General features: G+C 40.0%; 1 protein-coding gene across 3 annotated transcripts; it reads right to left on the bottom strand.

Annotated features, from left to right (window-relative positions):
• Positions 1-545: 545 nt before the first annotated feature.
• Positions 546-20,994, bottom strand: mybl1 (v-myb avian myeloblastosis viral oncogene homolog-like 1). 3 transcript variants are annotated; one of them, XM_036125518.1, is made up of 16 exons: positions 20,574-20,994; positions 16,868-16,973; positions 15,522-15,593; positions 15,345-15,437; positions 12,727-12,947; positions 12,455-12,647; positions 12,299-12,373; positions 11,866-11,991; positions 8,631-8,870; positions 8,257-8,553; positions 8,027-8,166; positions 7,830-7,944; positions 7,639-7,755; positions 7,430-7,534; positions 4,228-4,419; positions 546-1,924 (listed from the first exon to the last, which is right to left on the bottom strand). In XM_036125518.1, exons 1-16 carry the CDS (start codon positions 20,594-20,596, stop codon positions 1,799-1,801), a joined length of 2,241 nt encoding a protein of 746 aa, XP_035981411.1. In that variant the 5' UTR covers positions 20,597-20,994; the 3' UTR covers positions 546-1,798. The 3 variants fall into 3 exon arrangements, with proteins under 3 accessions (XP_035981411.1, XP_012735082.2, XP_021180669.2); XM_012879628.3 differs by having other exon boundaries at positions 11,881-11,991; XM_021324994.2 differs by lacking the exon at positions 11,866-11,991.
• Between the last annotated feature and the right edge of the window lie 1,528 nt (positions 20,995-22,522).

Genomic DNA, 22,522 nt, shown 5'->3' with positions numbered 1-22,522 from the left:
CAGCATGAAACACAAACGGCAATTACAGATCATGAAAAATAAAAACAAAAGTTAGAATTGGTTGAGGGAATGTCGACAGGATACAAGGAGACCGTAGCTGCTCTAATCAGAACCTTCTGCCTACAAAAAAAAGGCTTATTGCAAGTTTTTTTTTGTTTTGTAGTTAAAAAAAACACACACACATCTACAGCCAAACAGTAGAAACAAAAAGTAAAAGAAAACTTAAAAAAAAAAAAAAATCAAGCAGCAGATTCTTCATGTCAGCATTCATTAAAAACTAACCCAAACGCACAAACAAGGAGCTACATCATGATAATGAACAAACAAGTTTAAACTTATAGATAAAAAAAAAGTGCAGTTTGTCTATGATTAGATTTCAGAGGATGAGTCCTGCTAACTAATTGCAAAGAAATTTGATTTAAAATGGGGAAAAAAAATACTATCTAAAATGTTACAAGATCATACAAACATCTACAAAATGTATTTTTATTTTTTAAAAGCCCAATCAGGAGATAAAACCAACATCAAATTAGGGGTAGTGCATGTTTTTTTTTTTTTTTACCTTGGAGATATTAAACTGAATGGCGGCCCAGTCCTGCTTCTTTTCTTTTTTATTATTATTATTATTATTATTATTAAAAACGACAATAAAATTCTTCAATAGTTTCTCTTAAAGGTTTCCTTTTCAAAGAAATAAATAAATTAGTAGATATTAAATAAATAAAAATCTACAGCCTTCAAATAACTCGATCCTCCTTAGCCAAACGTTGGACGATATTAAAACCTGTCGGCATCAGCCGTCACAATCAAACATCTGACAAAGGCGCTGTTCTCGGGTTTATTTCAACAGTGACATGCTTGGAGCAAATATGGGTTTTATTTTTTTTTAGGCTGTTTTAGTCAGCAAACATAAAGAAAAAAAAAAAGAGAGATAGAGAGACGAAAAAAAAACGTCACGGTGTCCAATTTATATTAACATCTACACTTCAGAAGAGTAAGAAAATAAATAAAATAATTCGAGGCAAACGATAATAAAAAGGTACCCTTCCACGTTTGAGGTTCTTTCACATGTACATTGCAATGAAATACATTCAACGGATGTCTCCACGGACTCCAGGGCCTCTGATAGGAAACGCTGTTTGTGAAACAGACACCATCACAAGTGCTATCCAGTTTGCCCTCTCATTAAAAAAAAAAGTTAAATAAAAAATAAAACTGAACACACTGCTCCTCCCTCAGCAGCAAATCCATCTCAGTAGTGCAATTTTGACAGTTTCTCATTTCCCTCCTCCTCTCATCCGACCGGCTTGAATTATAGCATCTCAAACGGCTGCTGTTAGAAACGCACACAGCTGCATTCGGCTCGTTGTAGTTTTAGTTAAAATAAAAGGGACAGGTTATGGTCAGGTTGCGTTGTAGTGTGATTTAAGTACATATTAAGCCAGCGAAAAGCTACAAATGTGTGTGATTTCTATCAAACGGCGATGGGGCTGGGCTGTTAAGACGAGCCGAGGGAGGCACGACAGGAAATGTGTTGAAGATGCTTTAAAGAATACGTCACTCTGAAGCAGCTGTCGCTAGTAACAAAACACCCTATTTATATAGTTTCTAATGAAGGCGGAGTTATAGGTGAGCAGAAAAGACTAGGCTGCCTAGAAATTAGTTAAAAACAGTACCAGCAGTCAGGGCTTTGGGTGCACATCCTTGGCAGCGTAGATGTAGATTGTCTCCTCCGGGACTCCGTGGACGGTTTCAGGTGCTGGACGGGTGTAGTGCTGCTCGCCAGGCCTGGACGGCTTTAAAGGACAAGAGCCCTCGAGGTAGAGCCGGACGACGGGTAGGGATTCAGATACTGCCGGGCCTGTTCTGTCATGATCAGCTGGTCCTCAGTCTTCCCGTAAACCACCGCTTCCCATTCGCTCACCTGCAGGGAAGGCGGCGGCTGCTTAGTTAGACTGAACGTCATTATCGGTGCACTGAGCTGTAATATGCAAACGTTGTTTTTTTCCCCCCCCCCACATCAACCGTCTATTCTACCCTGGCTGTCAGCTGTGGGTGTTCTCACCGTAGGGCACAAAAACAGGATGTTTACATAAAGTAGGTCCCGCTCTGAGAGGAAGACAATTAATCGCATTTGCAATATAATCGCAATTTTCAAAAAATGCAATTTCCAAATAGCAGAGGTCTGACAATTTTTGGCTATGTATGGGTTTGCTTCCACATGGAAGGGAAGAGAGTTGCAGCAGTCAGATGATCTATATAATAAATACTTTTTTAAACTAGAAACTTTCAGGAATCTCACCACAGCATTAAGTAGCGGTCAAATTGTTTAATACATAGAGCTGTTTGTTGGTTGCACTTTATGTTCAACAAGGATTGACGTCCTAATTCAACAAACGAGTTGGATGTCGATCCTTGGCGAAAACAAACTATTCTCTTGAAAAAGAATATTCTGAATAATAAAAAATAGCTAAATTTCTTATTTTAAATAGTCCTCGTTTACAAAACTCTTTATCTAGAGGCCATTTTTGTTGCTTGAGATCAATGCAAGTCCAAATTAAGTCGCAATTATGGTGGAAATATGCTGCAATTTTGATTTTTGCCAAAGTTGTTTTAAAGTTACACGAGTGAAATGAAGCCTGTTTTTAGCTCATTGTGTAAAACCACTAGCAGCAAACATTTTGTTATATTTTTATTGTTTATAATGGCACGGCTGCCATCTTGTTTTACAAGCCTGTTTCACAGCTTATATTTAGTTGCACTTTGAATCAGGTCAACTCCTAGATGAAATGCTTAAAATAAAAATCAATTACCCGTAATCGTATTTGTTATAACAAACTTGGAGATTTTAATTTTAAGCCATATCGCCCAGCCCTAGTTGTTAATATTGGCCCAGTTTTACTTATCGGACTGAAACCGATATGTTAAAAAATGGCCGATACCAATGTTAATGCCGACATATCGTGTATCTCTACATAATTTATTAAAATCTCCTCAAAGATTAGCGGAATATTAACGTATTTAAATGTAAGATGTGCAAAACACTGTTATTCAACATGAGTGATTTGGTTTGAATGTTGTTTTCGCTGACATAAAAAAAAAATGCAACTAAAAGCTCAAATAAATATTTGATCTGCAGAAAAGTCTAAACTGGAAGATGACTGAAACAAAATGCTGAGGATATTCAGTCAGAAAGAAATGTTCGGTCCCCTCTCACAAAACTCCACTTTTTGTCCTAGGTACATCAAAAAGTACTCTTTGGAAATGGTTCTTTCAGTGAAAATTTTGGCCCCAGAAAACAAAACTGGAACCTAGAAAAGGTTCATGTCCTGGAAATTCACCTAGATTTGGACTTTTGTTCAAGATTACTGCATTTTTCGGACTACAAGACACTTAAAATCCATAAATTTTCTCAAAAATAGATAGTCCGCCTTATATATTATTACCGTTGTGCTTATTGACCAATTTTATGTGGTACAATGCGCTCAAAAATATGTTAAAATGTTCAAGTACAACTTTGGTTAGTAATGAAGCCGCCGTGCTCAATGGACATATGGAGCATTACGGCACACTGTGTCACTACCTGATCGGACCCCTGAGCTGTCTACAAGACTGCCTGACTGTAATGTCTAAACTAGAAGTTCATTCATGTAAGGCAGCCCGCACCCAGAGTATGCGCTTGCAACAATAAACCTAGTAAGTTAATTCAATATAAAAGTTACGTTTATTTTGGCCTTATATTAGAAACAGGGCAGTGTAGTCCAACCACTCTGTCTTCCCAACAGAGACGGATAGCTCTCCCTCTCAGGAGGGGCTGGGTACACGGAGGGGCGCACTGCAAAAAGGGAACTAAAAGTAAGTAAAAGTTTCTTAAAATTAGTATATTTTTCATTAATTTGAGCAGCTAAATAATTTGCCGATGGAGTATTTTTACCCCCAAAATAAGATAATTAGATATCCTGTGCTTGAAATAATGAATTGTTGTTATTTTAAGTGCAAAAATGTTATTCCATTGGCAAATAGTCTTATTTACCTCCTTAAATCAGGGAAAATGTTACTTACTTTTAGTTCCCTTTTTGCGGTGGGGAGTAATATTACACACTTGGGAAGAATATTCAATGCAGTTTATAATCCAGTGCACCTTATGATCTGAAAATACGGCATGTGTATTTTTTTTACTGTCTTTCTGAAGCCGTGTCATGGGGACCGAGGTTGGGACTCGCGTACCTGTGCATGAGGGGATCTTGGTGCTCTGTGTGAGGAAGAAACTTTTTTCATCTCAGGCCTGGAGAAGGAGTGGGTGTGACTATGGACGCCTAATAAGGACTCTTCTCTCTCAGAGGCCGACCGCCGACCCTCTTCTTCCTCAGTGGCCGGGATGACCAGCGAAGAGTTTGCCATCAGACTTTCTTCTGAAACCTGCAGAATCACACGAGGTAAATAAGAACAGGGTCTCAAAGTCAAAGTGAAACAGCACTTCTCAAAATAAAGTTACTGCTATTTATCACAGCACGTATACAAGACAGAAAAACTTTATTGGAAGCTCTTTAAACAGAAAGTTAACAGCATGACGGGAAAGCGCGGATGGCTTTAAACTTTTTAAGTTTTAATGAAAAAAAAGAAAAGTGATGGTTTTTGGTGGCACCTCAGAAACTCTGCCTTTAGACTTGGATTATCTTGGTCAGTTTTTAAAGCCGACGGCCACAAACCTGGGTTTTAAAATGGATAATTGCTTTACCTTCGACAGCCAGATCAAAGCTGTTGTCCATGCTGAGCAAAGCACACTTTGAGACAGAAATCCACGCCTTTGTTTAACACTCGGCTGGATTACTGTAATGCACTTTACTTTGGTGTAAGTGGATCTTTAATTGGACGTCTGCAGATGGTGCAAAATGCTGCTGCACAACGTTTAACTAAGTTTGATCAAATCTCCCCGGGTTCAGCTCACTTTACTGGTTAATTTTAGGATTCATCTTTAAATTCTTTTATTTGTTTTTAAATCTTTAAATTACCTTGGATCTACCTACATCTCTGAGCTCCTATGTCTTTACGTACCGCTTCGTTCTCTCAGGTCAGCTGACGTTTTACTCAAGAACCAGGCGTAACCCCTGCACTGCAAAAACTGAACTTAAAATAAGTAAAATGTTCTGCCAATAGAATAGGATTTTTGCACTTAAAATAGGAACAATTCATCTCCATCGTCTTATTTCAAGTGCAGGATATCTAATTATGTTATTTTAGAGGTAAAAATACTCTTTCCATTGGAAGATAATCTTATTTACCTGCTCAAATCAAGGACAAAAACACTAATTTTAAGAAGTTTTACTTATTTTTAGATCCGTTTTTGCAGTGTATGCCGCTGTATATCAGGCAGGCTTCCCCTTTGACCACTTTAAAATCTCTTTTAAAGACTCAGCTTTTTACCTTGGCTTTTAATACTCAAGAGGATGTTGGTTGATTTTCTGCCAGTTTTTTTCTGTTTATTTTGCTATATTGTTTTTTAATCATTACAGATTTTATCCCGTTTATATTTGTGTGTTTTTTTTACAGCACTTTGGTCTCAGTGTGTTTAAAGTGCTTTATAAATAAAGTTAGATTGGATTTTTATTCCTGATTTTAGGTTTTTAATAAAATCGTCTTGTGTTTCAGAGTTTTCGTGATGCCACGCAGTCTCACCAGGTCTCAGGATGTTTCTCACCAAGCATCATCTGCCAATTGTGTAAAACATGGCAGTGAAGGCTTTAACTGTAGCTATGGGTAATTGATCGTACGCAGCTAGTTTCTAGCTGTCAATTAATTTGCCTTCATTATTTTCATCATCATTATTTTATTCACAGGAAATGTCTCAAATTAATGTTTTTGTCTAGACAGATTCATAGAGAATGTTTCCAGAACAACAGCAACAGCACTGCAAAAAGAGAGCTAAAAGTAAGTAAAGATTGTCTTGAAATTAGTGTATTTGTCCTTGATTTGAGAAGGTAATTAAGATTATCTAACAATGGAAAAATGTTTTGACCCCTAAAATAAGATAAATGGATACACTTGAAATAAGATGGAGACGAGTTGTTCCTATTTAAAAGTGCAATAATCTTATTCCACTGGCAGTCCAATCAAGGACAAACACTTAGCTCACTTTTTGCAGTGAGCTAAAAATGAGCCGCTAAACCAAGATCTCTAGTCTTTTCTATTTTGAAAAGATGCTGAGGGAAATAAGCTAAGCCTCGTGACGCAGGTTTGAAAATGAAGTCTTTATTTTAACTGCAGATTGGTTTGAACTCAGTTTTATCAGGTAGCTTGGTGGAAACAAACAAAGCTGCGTAGCATTATCATCAAAGGGCACGCCGCTGTAATAATGGCTGATGACAGGTTTAGTGAACGACTGACATAACTAAACAATAACAAAAGAGCTGACAGTAGACAACTAAGGTAACAAGAAATTTTAATTAAATTCAATGAAGGGGAAAACTAAATGCAGTGAATCTCTCCTAACAAGGCCTATGCTGCCCTGATCCATGGGCCTTGTAGTTCTTTCACATGCTAACATCTGAACGCCTTAGTCAGGACTACAACACAGACTGAATGGATGGATGGATGGATGGATGGATGGATGGATGGATGGATGGATGGATGGATGGATGGATGGATGGATGGATGGATGGATGGATGACCTCAGAGCATATTCAAATACTGAACAGTTTTTTAGATCTAATTTAAAGAAATTATTAGAGCTAGTTTGAAAATTCTGGAGATGGTTGATTCTTTTCAAATAAAGTTGACTTTTTTTAGCCCCTGTAGAAATCCAATAAATGTAGCAGCATAAAGACGTAGCGATCTGTGACAAACCTTGGAGGCTTTTTTTTTTTTGTACAACCAAGTCCTGCAAGCTATTCCTCATCTCTTTCACACCACTTCTTTTTCTAGACGGTTGTAATAAAGTTAGTATGACAGCGTGTCAAAAAAAAAAAAAAGCATGACAGTGTGTGAGTTAGGGCTGGACGATAATGCAACAATATATATTGATCGATAGATGCATAGCACGCGTTCTTTTTCATTTTTTAAATACTTACAGTTTGGGTAAAAAGTTTGTTGAAGAAAGTTTGAATTCAGTGTTTGTGTGTTCTTTATCTAAAAATAGGCCATTAAGCAACAGCATAAAATGGCCAGGGCTGTACTTAAAATATATGTTCTGAATTTGTTGATAATTATGGACATCGATCAATATGATTTCTATTATATCGATATGCTTTTTCTTCCCTATATCGTCCAGCCCTGGCGTAAGTGAAGGTTAGCCAGAGGGGAAGCTGCAAAGACTGGAACAACAAATGAGGACGAGTTCAAGACGGTTCCACATGCAGAGGATGCAGATGACGAGGTGAGATGAAGGCGTTGCCCTGAATATGTGAGCCTGTGGTTTAAAACGCTGACTCACCTGGCCGTTGTTGAGCTGCTCTTGGAAGAGTTGGACATCAAGGCTGTCTTTAACCCAAGGGTCGAGTACAAGAGACTTGCGTACTTTTCTGACTGGACCATCCATCTAAATGTGTTTAGTCCAACATTTATCGTTGAAGGTTACATCAGCGTCAACATATCAAGCATTTTGTTCTATAAAAGCACGAAACAGATAAGAGTCAGACTTACATCATGTTTCCATGCTCTGTGGTCGGACTGGAAGTCTGCTTTGTTGAAGACGTCCCTTCCCGTCTCCTGCTTCAGGACCTCTAGGATGTCCTCTTCCAGAAACGCCAACGGCTGCGGCTGCAAAGCGCAGCAGCAGGAGCATAAATAACCACCACCCTGGGCCGGTGGTAATAACACGATCAGTGCCTTACCTCCATCCTCAACGGGCCGTGCATTTTCTCCTGGGCAGCCAAAGCTTTTTTGAAGGGGGTCGGGGTCCGTGGGGTTGGGACCGCGGCATTTTTACGGAGCTTAGGGGTCCTGGAGCTAAGAAAAGGGCTTCAGCTACAACATTTTGTCGTGTTTTAGTGACATTTTAAAGTTCATTTCTCTCAGTTTTACTGTTTACCCGTCGTTTTCCTTCTGACGTTTGGGCGTGTTCTCCTTGAGGAGCGGCGTGTTGAGGAGGCATCTTTGACCGCACACAGGCGTCGAGGTCAAGGTGGGATCGTCCAGGTTCAGATGCTCCGTCACCGATATGTTGAAGAACTGGGACGACAGACACGGCGCTGAAAAGCAACATCTTTACGGCAGCCGTACGAGGACATAAACACGTGACGGCAAAGACGTCTCGCTTACTCCTGACGGCGTGAACGGCTGCGGCTTGGTGGGGGTTCTCCTGGGAGAGTTTGAGATATTCTCCAAGAAGGAGGAGCAGGTCCTGTCGCACAGAGGCTGCCCCCTTTCTTTACGTTTCTTCCTGCCACTGGAGCCCGTGGCGGGTTTGGAGGCGTCGGGATCGTTGACGGTGTAGCCCATCGGATTATAAACCGTCCTCTCCTGGAAGATACCGGTGAAGCCTGCTTGGCTGTGCTTGGGCGGCGTCGCCGTGTCCGACAGATCAAAACTGGCCATGCTGCTCCATGTTCCAGGGTCCTGTTGGCGGGGGAAATAATCTATATAAACATCCATCACATCTGATTCTGTTTTTTTTTTCCCCTTCTCTAACTCACTGAGTCGAGGAGCTCCATGGTCTCTGCAAACTCCGGGATGGTCTGAAGGCTGGAGAGCACAGCGCTGGCCTCCGCAGCCAGGAACTTGCTTGGAGAGACCGGAAGCTGTTGAGGAGGCGCCGGGAGCTCCGGACAACTCCAGGACCCCCTCTCTGCCTGCTCCTCCAGGCTGCTGCTGCTGTTGGCGGTCATCGAGTCTTCAGACAGCGTGTCAGAGCAGGCCGGGTATGGCTCCACACTCTGAGGGTCAGCAGGGGGGAAAAATACAATATATTTAAACAAAGGTTTTCCACACAGGTAGTTTGCATGCAAAAATAGACCTAAAAATAAGACTTTTTTTTTCTTTAAATTAAAGTATTTTTCCTTGATTTGAGTAGATAAATAGAACTATTTGACAATGGAATAAGATTTTTGCACTTAAAACAGGAACAATTCATCTTCATCACCTTATTTCAAGTGCAGTATTTCTAATTATCTTATTTTAGGGGTACAAATACTCATTCCATTGGCAAATAATTTTATTTACCTGCTCAAATCCAGGGCAAATACATTAATTTCAAGAAAATTGTGATTATTTTTAGTTCTCTTTTTGCAGTGACAACTACGACGCTAGTTGAACAAAAATGGAAATTTGGTCGCAAAAGGTATTCACACCCCTCGAGATGGTTCTTATGTTGCAACGTTACAGCCTGAAATGTGCTTTGATGCGTAAGCAAATTGCAATGAGAATCGTTAACAGGGGTTTGAAATCGTTCGCAAATAAAAATCTAAAAAGTGTGCTGTGCGTTTAAATTCAGGTCAAAACTTTGTGGCGCTACCGTCTGCTGTATTTACAGGTTTATGAGGGGGATGTCTGAACCAGAAATAGAAATTTTGACCAAATCTTCTTGGCAATAACTCCAGTTGGATAAGATCAGAAGGACAGAGTCTGAGAACATACATTTTTTAAAATATTGCCAAAAGTTCTCGTTTGTTTCTGACGTTGTCTGGGCCGTCCTGATAAAAACTCATGCTTCTGTCTGAGCTTTTCCTGACTTTATATTTACGGTTGCCATCCTGCGGGAAGGTGGACCTCGGACTCGGGTTTTCCTCCAGGATCGTCTTGCTTTCTGGTTCCTGCTGGAGAAAAGGATCCTGACAGCGTGATGCTGCACCATGGGGATGGTGTGTTCAGGGTCTTAGTAGGTCTGTGGTTGTGCCAGACGCTCTCTCTCCCTTTGAAGAGTGAACAGTGCTGTGATGTTTAAAGCTTTGGATCTTGTCTTATATCCTGATCTTTATCCTGAAATTTACTGCAATTTACTGTATGCAAAGGAAATTTCGTTCTGTACGCACTTTGTGCATACAAAATGACAATAAAGTTGTCTAAGTCTAAGTCTTATAACATCAACCCGCTTTAAATTTCTCCCGTTTTTACCCCTGACCTGTCTCGCTGTGTCGCTTTGACTTCCTGGGGCTCTTTGTTCGCCAACGCTCTCTCACAAACCTCGGAGGACTTCACAGAACAACTACATTTATACTGAGATTAAATAACACAAAAATGATTAAGTGAGTTCTGAACAGGCTCCCTTGGATTTCATTTAGAGCAGGGGTGTCAAACTCATTTTGGTTGAGGGGCCGCATACAGCTTAATCTGATCTGAAGAGGGCCACACGAGTAAACTCATTGCAAGATTAAATAGAACTAATAAAAGTGGACTTGTTGTTGATTTTTATATTAAGTTAATTTTACACAATATATTATGAATAACCTCAGCGTTTTTAAGAAAAGTATGTGCAATTTCAACAATAGTTTTACTCAGTTAAACATTTACTTGTGCATTATGCATAAGAACTGATCACAGTGATTATACAATGTTGAAAAACATTTATTCACATTTTTTGGAACTTAAAAACACTGTCCTGCATGACAAAATACATCAAACAGTTAAAAATTAGGAAATGATTTGAATTTTTCCACACCTGAAGCTTAATCTGCTAATTAAAACACAGCGCCCCTCGTGGACAATATAGGAACTGCATATTTTCAATTAAACAAAGTACATGTTTTTTTCAATAATTGTTTTATCATTCTCTTCCTTTTATCTTGTCCACTTGTGAAAGTCAAATCTGATGAGCTCTTTGTGGCATCTTATTGCCACATTGCCAGACAGGACACTGGGAAAAAAAAAAATTATAATGATAATGCATTTAGCCACAGGGCCGGACTAAATTGTTCGGCGGGCCGGATCCGGCCCGCGGGCCGTATGTTTGACACCCCTGATTTAGAGGTTTTATTTGCACTTCACACTTTTCACACTTTTATTTCTAAAAAAAATTGTTGAAACAATGTTTGTTCCGCTTCACTGACATGTGCTACTTTGAGTTGAGCCGTCACATAAAATCCCTATTTTGTAAGGCGGGGTGTGAATACCTTTGCGAGGCGGCGTGAACGCCATGAATAAATGAGGCGGTTCGGTCTGGACAGAACAACAGCCCGAAAAAAGACTACAGGGTCAAAACCCCACGGTGCTCGATGTTGGAGCGCGTGGCGAAGGGTTGGGGGCAACAGGAGGCGACGGAGCAGCTTCGGAGGTGAAACTACTGCAGGAGGTGAGGTGACTACCAAGCACAGCTTCGGGCCAGTCCCGCAGAAGATGTGAGATGGGATTAGGGTTTTTAATAAGCCGAGACTACAGGCACGCATGAATCTGCTCAAATCTTGTGCTCACACACATACACAGAAAAAAAAAAAAAGCTCACCGTGGAAAGTCAACAACCAGAGATCTGTTGATGTTCACTGCAAAAACTGATCTAAAAATAAGTAAAATGTTCTTAAAGTTAGTGTATTTATCCTTGATTTGAGCAAGTAAATAAGATTATCTGCCAATGGAATGAGTATTTTGACCCCTTAAAATAAGATAATTAGACATCCTTCACTTGAAATAAGATGATTGAGATGAATTGTTCCTATTTTAAGTGCAAAATTCTTATTCCATTGGCAAATCATCTTATTTACCTGCTCAAATCAAGGACAAATACACAAATTTTAAGAACATTTTACTTATTTCTAGTTCCGTTTTTGCAGTGTTGGTTTATCAGCAAATTAGAAAACCTAAAAATAAGATATTTCTCACTGTTTATCCAATTTTTTACTCTAAAATGAGCTTTTTTTTTCCCCCTATAGTGTCACACAAGCGGCAAACCCACACAGGCTGCTAACTAAGTCTGCTAAAAAAAAAAACACACACACGCACGGAGTGTGTTCTTACACGTGAACCTCTGCACTGCACTTGCCGCTGGACCTCGCTCTCTGCTGACATAAGCAGCAGCTCCAGCTCCTTAATTCTCTGTTCCCTGTCAGGATCATCCAGGCAGGATGACTGGAGAGTACGAGCGTCGGGGAGAGAGAGAGAGGAGAGTTCGACAAGAGGAGAGGAAGAGTTAAGAGAGATTAAGATAATCAATGAAAGGGGACAAAAAAACACAACAAATTTACAAACGATTGTTGAGTGGTTAGGCAGGGGGAAAGGGGAGGAAAAACAACAATACGGGACATTCAAGTGTTTGATTGGCTTGATTTGTCCAAAGTTAGCAAACAACGAGCGAGCGTAACAATAAAGATAGAAAACTGAGGAGAGGTTGGTGTTTTTTTTTTTTACTGAGATTAACTCATAAAAAAAGACCCACAGATGTGAAGCTGGAGTTTTCCTGGAGGTCGTCCATCACGTGTCCGCCGGCAGGACCGTAGGGAAATCGACCCACCTGCAACACGCAGCGTAAAGCTTAGCGGTTCCTCAGAGCGGGGACTTTTAAAACAAACCGAAGCGGAGGCTGAAAGCGCACCTGGGCGGACGGCGTCACGGGCGGAGGGCTGCGCACGCAGTGCTGGGGCTCCGTCGGAGGACACGACCTGCCGGCGCGCCTTTTCCCGTTACCGGAGGAGCTGTGGGTCTTGCCGCCGTCCTGCAGGTAACCCTCGTGCTCCACTTTCCTCCTCATGGTGGAATTCCAGTGGTTCTTGATGGAGTTGTCCGTACTGCGAGGGACAGGATCGACGACATTGACAAACATGCGGCCAGCAGGAGGAACGTGCGTGCGGGGGAAAAAAACCTCACCGGCCCGGAAGCAGCTTCGAAATCTCTGCCCAGCGGTTGCCGAGCCGCTTGTGGGCTTCGTAGATGATCCGATCCTCCTCCTGAGTCCACGAGGACTTCTTCACCTCTGGGTTCAGGTGGTTGTGCCATCGCTCGCGACACTGTTTGCCGATCCTCCCCTGCAGGTGCTTCGCGATCACGGACCAGCGCTTTGGGCCGTACTTGTGCACCAGGTCGATCACCTGCGCAAACACAAAGACATGAAACTCTGGGAACGTGGATACCCTTTACTGAACAGGACAGAAAACTAGTGTTGCACCGATAGCGATACCAGTATGGGACGGGGCTCCAATCCAGCACTAAAATGGTGGTATCGGTATCAGCGAGTACCAACAAATAGGGCATCGATACCATTTTGATGTTTGTATGTCACTTGAACGCAGCCTTCTCTCTCCCAACTAGTATTATACATGTTCAGGCACGTGAAGAGGGGGGTGCTAAGGGGGCTAGAGCACCTGCCCCTTTTGCTCCATGATCCCAATGTGCCCTTTTGGTCTTTTTTTTTTTTTTTTATTTGACACCTGTACTGAAATTATTATTATTGCAGAAAGAAATTACTAATAAAATATTTTACATATGCATAGTTCTATGTTCTATGTAGAGATTTTCCTTAGCTATGATTGTATGTCTCACAATTTTGTAATTTATCATTGTTCATTAAACTCTGAAAGCTATGTGACTGTTAATATTCTGTCCTAAAATGCGATTAGATGTGCCCTTTTTTTTTTTTTGGGAGCACCTGCCCCTTTAGTGGTCTCTGCACGGCCCTGTGCATGTTATATAAGTTCATGAAAGTTGCACTCTTTTGGCATTTGAGAGCCAAAACTCAGGGTTTAAAAGAGATTATTCAATTATTAATGTAATTTTGCCGTCTTACTGTTGCACTACTATTATACATGTTATAATTTCCCCAATGTTGCACTATTTTGGCCTTTGACAGCCAAAAGTTTATTCAACTATTGTGACCCATTCCAGGTAGGCAATAAAAAGTTCTACTACCCTAAGTAGTATGCAGTTCTTCATATATACACAAACGCATCAATTCCAAACAGATGGTATCGGTATCGGGGCCAAAAAATGGCATCGGCGCAACACTACAGAAAACACACACGTCTAACCTTTAATTCGACAACCCCATCTAATTCTGCCACCTTTCATCGTTTTATTTACAGAATGATGTTTGAAACGTACAGTATGTATCTATGGGTCATGGCAGCATAAAGAAATCTCATGCTCAAAAGAATTGGAGGTGTTCAGGAGGCGGTGAAATGCTTTGTGGTTTTCGGCCCGTTCTGTCAGGGCTAAAAAATGCTGCGACGTCACGGCTCTGATCAGACAAAGCCAGGTTTGGTAATGTTTAAACTCGAGAACGGCATTATTCATGAGTTTATTTTAGCAACAGTCATCTGCACACTGCAAAAACGGATCTAAAAATAAGTAAAACTTTTCTTAAAATTAGTGTTTTTGTCCTAGATTTGGGCAGGTAAATAAGATTATCTGCCAATGGAATGAGTATTTTTACCCCTAAAATAACATAATTAGATATACTGCACTTGAAATAAGACGATGGAGATTAGGGCTGTGCATAAAAATCGATATAAAGATTAATATCGATATTTTTAAAAACGATTTAATATCGATATTCTGGCTTTCAATATCGATATACCTCCCAACCTCTAGGGGGCGTTATTACAGCGCAACCATTACAGTTCACAGCGAAGGAGAGCAAGTGAGACGAATTTGTGGAACGGCCGACAGGATTTTAGAAGCTCCTTTGTCCCTAAAATCAGATGTTTGGGCACATTTTTGGTTTCTGTGACACGTTAAATGCATTGAAGCAAATGCACTTTATTTTCCTGTTAATATGTCTGTGATCAATAAATAGAACATAAACATAATATTTGGCTGATTTTGGTGATTGAATCACTGAGCATTAATTCAAAGTAATAAATATCGTTATTGGAATCAAAGCAAGCTGAGCTATGTATCGTGAATCGTATCGTATCGTGAGCTGTGTATCGAGAATCGTATCGAATCGGCTCATCCTAGATGATACCCAGCCCTAATGGAGATGAATTGTTCCTATTTTAAGTGCAAAAATCCTATTCTATTGGCAGATCATCTTATGTACCTGCTCAAATCAAGGAAAAATACACCAATTTCAAGAACATTTTACTTATTTTAAGTTCAGTTTTTGCAGTGCAAAGGGATAATGTGGCGCATGAGCGCTGGACTGCACTCCCGTGCCAAAGTGATGATTTCAGTGGGATTTTATGTGATTAACTTGCACTAACGTCAGCTTCTAATAAGGCATAGTTTGGAAATGTTTGAATACTTTTGATTCGAAAAAGCTTGTTTTGTTAGGAAACGGCGTGGCAGAGAGTAAAAATAAGGAATGAAAGATAAACCTGCGAGGAGAAGCTTGTGCAGAATGTATTTAGCCTGAAGGTAAGCAGTAAGTTGCACATTGTGTTTACACTGTTTGTTCACACCCTCCCCAGCAGCATCCCTCTTTCTCCCATTATGATCCTCCTTTTAGTAATCCCTCCCTGTACTCAGACCCTCCCAGCTCTACTTACCTTCTGGTCCTCTTCTTTTGTCCAGGGTCCTTTCACCAGCTCCGGGTTGAGAACCTTCTGCCAGCGGTGCTGGCACTGACCGTCTGTCCTCCCCTGTAGCCGCAGACACGTCAGCTTCAAATACGGATCGTCTCTCTGAAGAAAAGGTCGTCCGGAGATTATGTAGGAAATACTCACCGGAAACAAGGCAGCTATCGATTTCCAGGATTCGGTTCCGTGCTGCTCAACAAGTTTTTTCAGTTTTTCATCCTTAGAAGATGAGAAGAGAGAGAGGGAAAAAAACTGTAATACATGTTCAGGCTAGGGCTGTGCATAAAAATCGATACAAAGATTAATATTGATGTTTTTAAAAACAATTTAATATCGATATTCTGGCTTTCAATGTCGATATACCTCCCAACCCCTAGGGGGCATTATTACAGCGCAACATTTTTGGTTTCTGTGATACGTTAAATGCATTGAACCAAATGCACTTTGTTTTCCTGTTAATATGTCAGTGTTCAATAAAATAAAGACAAATATAATATTTGGCTGTTTGTTTTTTTGACAGAATGACTTTGAGCATTAATTTGAAAGTAAAAAATATCGATATTGGCGTCAGATCAAATCAAGCTGAGCTATGTATCGAGAATCATATCAAATCGGCTAATATCCAGCCCTAGTTCAGGCTGGTTTATTTCTTTGTGGAACCAGTTGTAAACTGGCTAATTCATTTTATTCCCCTAATATCCAGAGCCGTGACAAAGTGTCCACCCTCCTTGCACTTAAATCTCTCAATTTGTTTAAAGTTTTTTATTTTTAGACGAAGATAATCTGCGAAAAATACAAAAAGGGAGCTTTAAGATATGACAAGAAATTCCTTTTACTGTCCAACAAAGGGCAAATCTGGGTGTGACCGTGGCAAAGTTTATAATAGTGGAAAAAAACAACCTAATCTAAACAACAGTCAGTTCTAAATTAGCTTTGTCAGAAACGGCAAAAATGAAAGCCAAAAATAAATGGCAGAGTAAATATTGCCCAATTAAAATAAAAGATTAAATATTCACGTGAAATAATATGCAACATGCATGATGATTTTGTTTATTCAGGGAGGAAAAGGGCGACCCAAACTCATCTGGCTCTTCTTTGCAGGATTGTTTCATTTCAGCCAGGGTTGGAGCCGTTTTTAAGCCCTGTCCTAGCTTATGACAGTATGTCAAATGGAGCCGGGTCCAAACTTTGACTAGGCCACTCCAAAATAATCATTTCGAGCCATTCTGACGTGGGCTTGCTGGTTTGCTTTGAGTCATTGTCCTGCTGCATAACCCAGGAGCAGAAAATAAATATATGTTTCAGATTTTGATTGGACTGTGTGAGACAGGCCTTTGTGTTGTTTTTGATCACTAGCGTTTCAGCCTGGGACTCCTATGGAGGCCAGTTCCCTCAGGCTTTGTAAACAGGCCGACTATTTTAAAATCCTGCAGTGTGAACCAGTCTTGTGGGCTCAAATTCTCCCCCCCGCGTGTTATTTTTCATCCTCCTACCTCGTCTCGGGACCATTTCACTTTGCACAGGAGCTTTTTGTCTTTGCTCTTCTCTTTACTCTCTGGATCTGTGGAGTGGAGCTCGTCATCCTCATCAAGGCTCGAGCTGCAACCAAAATAATGCAGAAAGATGCAGTTATACAAGCGGCCATGTCATTAGAAGGGACTCGTGATATAAAAATCACTTGATTATTTGTTTACAGCATCACAGCCAGCAAATATGTAGTGGTGTTATATCCGTTTTAGCATGTTTTAGCAAACTGGGCATGGGGGGAAAAATTAGTCAAAAATGAGTCCAACTTACAACATGGTCTGTTTCCCCAGATTAAACTAATAAAAATTAAGGAAAATAAACACAAAACAGACAATCTAGAGAGGGTTCTCCTGCCCAGAACCAGCTCTGCTTTTCTTGGAGCGCTGGGATTCTGATTCAATGACATAAAACCCGAGGAGAACAGGAGTGGGCGTGTCGGTAAGGTAGAGGGACGATTAAAGGTGCAGCGAAGCCAAAACGACGACGTTGTTCAAAAATCTACATGTCTGACTCTTAAACTGAAGCATCAAGTCACTCCAAAGTTTTTTTTTACTTTACATAATCCAAACTAAAGGATGTCTGTATTTATGCAGTTTAAGCCAGAAGATGTTCTGGGTTTTTAAGTGTCTGAACTCATAACTATGATTAACCCTAATGGATAAATTATTAGGCAAGTTAGTACATTTATCATGTTTATTAAAAAAAAAATCCAAATAATCTAACTTTAGATGTTTTAATGCTAACAAGCAGCCTGACTGTGTGTAAATAAACATGATCACGTTTACACAACTTCATACAGGAGCAACCCCAGATGTCCTGCGTGGTTAAACACAGGTCTGGTCTGGCCCGGCTGCACTGCTGGCCAGCTGGCTGAAAGACGGCTGCTGCGCGTTTCCTTTGCTTGCAAGAGAAACGAATTCAGCTGTTTTGAGACGTTTCCATTAGAGAAAACCATGACGAGTTACGGGGACATCAGCCTTTATTCTTATTGAGGTAACGGCGTTTTAAAAATAAAGTTAGCGAGCTGCAAGTGAAACAGCTGATTGCTACTAAGCAGATTGCCTGACTAACTAACCAGCTACTATCAACCTGAGACAAACAGCAAACGCCTAAATTATCTACGCTACAATGTTTCACTTTTATTTCCTCTAATTTTTTTAACTACTTGTATTAAAAGTAAGATCTTATTTTAAGTGCAATATTCTGCATATTATAGTCGCTGCGGTATGAATAAGAAATGCTTTTCTGTTTGACAGAAACTAAGTTGTATGTTACAAGTTGTTTTGAATTCTTGCGTAAACACTATACCACCACATTATATTTAATCAAGGTTACTATAATGTAGGAAGTTAACAAACCCACTCATGTATACCGTATTTTTCGTACTATAAGGCGCACTTAAAATCCTTAAATTTTCTCAAAAACTGATGGTGCGCCTTAAAATCTGTTTTGTTTTGTTGTTTTTTTGCACAAAACTTTTCCCCACCCCCATGTGGCATTGTTGTTGCTAGTGCAGCAACAACTGCAGATGTAATATCTGAATAAATTAACTGGCTTTTCTGTGTTTTTCTGGTTCATTTTTAGTTCAAACAAAAGTCCTGTAGCTGTGAAGAGTGGAAACTATCATCAATTTTCACGTCCATCCATTTCAAATCTGTGGGCTTTTTTTTAAATCTAGTCTCCGGGGTTTTCCCTCCGTTTTGGTGCTTTTGGTGTGTTATACTTAATGTTTATGCAAAGCACAGGCCAGACACAGAAAGTGAAAAGAAGTTCTTCCTGAGATTTTAAAATGGAATGTTTTATTATTAGTCAAATTTTAAAACAGCTTATAGCTGCTGTTTTGAGATCAAGAATAACTCTGATGGGAGGATTATTTATTTAGAATTTTTTGCTTATTAGCCATCTTTCAACAAACCCCCGATCTCTTGTTTCACTACCTTTATTACCTAATTATTTAATTTCACATTTTTATTCATTCTTACTAATGTTTCTTTCACCCTTTTTAGAATTATTTACAACATAATTTTTATTTTTCTACCAGTATTGGCTGCACATTTAAAAGAAATCTAACGTTTGGATGGCAGCTTGTACATTCTAATTGATATTTAATTGTATTTTTTTATGTTCGTTTTGCACAACATGGTGTAAAAGGTGCTGTAGGGACAAAGTTTGAGTTCATGGCATCAGTCAGGAGGTTTATTGTGTAAAGTTATTACACTTCTAGAGTCAACTGGAAACAGTGTGTGCTTGCTTGTGACGGACCAACCAGCATAGTGCAACACATGGCAAATAGTTTGTGTTTTTTCATCAGAGATGTCTTTGGGCCAAATTGGTTATTGCTGGAGCAATTCTCTAACTCCCTAAAGTAGGGGTGTCCACAGTGTGGCGCTGGGAATAATTTTGTGTGCCACAACACCTCCTAATATTTTAAGGATGAGGGTTACCATGAAAAATGTACAGGCTTCTTAAATGGAAAATGTTTGTTATAACATAAAGTATTTTTTGGTTTATCTGCCATGCTTTTTTGTTTTTTTGTCTTACATTTCATATCGTATTAAATTGGGTCACAAACATCCCTTTTTTAATCAAAAACAGACTTGGGCACAACTATTCATTCAAAATAAATAAACCAATGGTTGCTGGAAATTAACTAATAACATTTTATAGACCAACAAAACAGCCAACATTCGACCCAAAAATAACAAAAATAAATAAAACTATACAACTTTTCGTTTAATAAAAGGCTAATGTCTGAGACTCTTTTTCAGACCTACTATAATAATTTAGTCCCTTTTCACTAAAATATTCAAAAAAAAATTATTTATATAGCGCCAATTCATGAAACATGTCATCTCAAGGCACTTTACAAAGTCAAATTCAATCAGATTATATAGATTGGGTCAGATTATACAGATTGATCAAAATAATTTCCTATATAAGGAAACCAGTTGATTGCATGAAGTCTTGACAAGCAGCATTCACTCCTGGAGAAGCGTAGAGCCACAGGGAGAGTCGTCTGCATTGTCCATGGCTTTGCAGCAATCCCTCATACTGAGCAAGCATGAAGCGACAGTGGAAAGAAAAACTCCCCTTTAACGGGAAGGAAAAAACCATGCTAAGTCACGGTCGAGTTAGATAACATAATGCCATGTTATGCGCTTTATTGCTGCAAAGGTAAAACAAACTATTGGATCCGCAATAAAATTATTTTACGTTTTTTAAGTGAAAAAAAAAGAAAGAGAAAAGAAATTTAGGGACATCTTGGCAATTTTAGCCCATGGTGCAAAACGTTTGGACACCCCGCTGCACTAATTTGACCTCCTTAATGCACTTGTGTCATAATGGAGGTTGTGCATTTATAAGGCGTTTATTACCTATTTATTTTGGCTATTTATCAGCTTTTCAGTCTAATTTAAGTTTTCATATGTTGTTGTTGTTTTTTTGCACTTGTTTACCCCATAAACAATAAATTAAGGTAATATATCACCACTGGGTACAGATACTAACAACCACATCAGCTGTAATGTAGTACTCTGTGCGCAGGTGTATGACTGTGAAAGCTGACGCCCCTCTCTTCCAGGACAATGACACGGACACGTCGAAACCAGATGGCAGGCGAAGCGACACCGTGACACGGCTCTGTTGTTGTTGTTGAAAGCGTACGGCTCCTACCTGCGTGTTGTCGCGTTGTCCATGACAGCCGGTGGGACGGTTGAACCTCTTCAAAGACGAACCTGTGTTTGGCAAAGCTCTAAAACGCCGCATTAAGAGCCGCCTATCCATAGAAATCGCTGGTAGTCGTCGGAGAGATGCTGTTTGCGTTCAGGTGCCGAGCGAGCGAGCGAGCTGGAGGCAGAGTTACATCAAATTTACTGGGTAACAAAAAGCGCCATTCACCTCCGATAGCATCGTTCCGGGGACCTGTCTTGCTCTCGTTCGCGTGTCTTAAAGTGCGACATTAAACCCTAAGAGAGCTAGCTGTATTCAGACTAACATGGCTCTCCTCCCTTTCCTTCAGAGACGTTTCTACCAGGATCTCTCCTCCGTCTGTCCCTCTTACTGTGTGGCGTTAGAATTTTTGTCCATCCCGCCGATTCTCGCGCCCAGCCCTCCCGTGCAGGCGGCCTCGTCGCTGATTGGCCAGAGTCGCACGGTGCTCTGAGCTAATAGGTCACAGAGGCGGAGGGGCTCGACGGTTATTGGTCGCGTCCTCCAGAGGCTCGTCTGTCATTGGTTGGGAATGTGAGGAGGCGGGCGTTCGGTTAGACCACTGTACTGTCAACTTCCACAGCAGAATGGGTCTTTTCATAAAGAGCGTGGGGGGCTGGGAGTGGGGTGTGCGGGATCTCAGGAGGCCCTTCTTAGGGGAGGGGATGTTTTCTCAGGGGGTTCCTGGTAACATGTTTTTACCAGGCAGTCTCACTGAAAAGTTCATTTATTTCAGTTATTGAGTATGTTTTAAAAGGGCGACTGTGGATCAGGGTTCAGTTGCATTTTCTCCCTGTCATATGTCGATGTGCCCCTGGGCAAGGCACCTACCGTTCTACATATGGGTGCATTGAATATGTGCATGTTCATTGCAATTGGGCGAATGAGGCGATTGTGTAAAATGTTTTGAGTGGTAGAAAAGCACTGTATAAATTCTGTCCATCTGTTACCATTAATCTCGAAAGTGAAACTTTTGTGTAGATTTATTGCACTCAGAGGGGAATATTGCCGATGTTTATTTCTGTTGACCTTTGTACCATCCTCAAATTTACTATGCTCCAGAGATTGTGTCAAGCAACCTTTTCTTGCTAATCGTTAACAAAGCAAAGACTTAATTTACCACCAAAGCCCCATCCACTGCTTTTTGTTCTATAAAAACAATATTTTTTGTTAGTTAAGAAAAGTTTTATGAATAATTAAAAAAAACATATTTGAAAGGTAAAAACCCTGAAAATTATGCAATGAATGGTGACTTTTATTAGGTCTGTGTTTAAGTGTGTTCTTTGGCCTTGACAGTGAGAAAAAAGGCTGAGAAAAAGTTAAGGCTGTATGGTAGTTGATTTGCAGGTTTTGTATGTAATGTACACATTATTTGCCTCAAAAATGTCTATAAAAGCTAAAAAAGAAAAAAAGTATCACTGGGGTATGAAAATATTAAAAAAGACATAGGATATGATAAAACTGATCTAAAAGAGTTCCCCAAATGAGCGGAAGAAAAGTAACTTCTAGAAGGGACATAAGGGTTAATTTTGAAAACTATGGCTGGCATACAGCTAATGAAAACCCAACATACCTTTTCTGAAATGTAAGCGTTTTAATCCAGAAATATCATGTCATTGTCTACTCAATTATAGGGTATACTGGGACTACTGGGACTACTGGGACATGAAATGTCATTGGTGATTTTTGTGGCTGTTCACAGAATGTGCTATACAGCTATATTATTGGAAGGTTAAGTTGAGGGGGAAATGTTGTAGAAATGGTGGACAATAATATCAGCATCAGCACAATACACCTCCCTTTCTATCCACTTAACATTCATACGCTAATTTGTGTGGGCTTATCGGACAAAATCCCCATAAAATACTTAAAAGTTTGGATACAAACAGGAAAACTTTATTGCCCATTCATGT

Source organism: Fundulus heteroclitus, chromosome 21 (assembly GCF_011125445.2).
Source record: "Fundulus heteroclitus isolate FHET01 chromosome 21, MU-UCD_Fhet_4.1, whole genome shotgun sequence".
Classification (NCBI taxonomy): Eukaryota; Metazoa; Chordata; class Actinopteri; order Cyprinodontiformes; family Fundulidae; genus Fundulus; species Fundulus heteroclitus.
The sequence above is the reverse complement of the archived record's forward strand: the minus strand, read 5'-3'. Positions and strand labels throughout refer to the sequence as shown.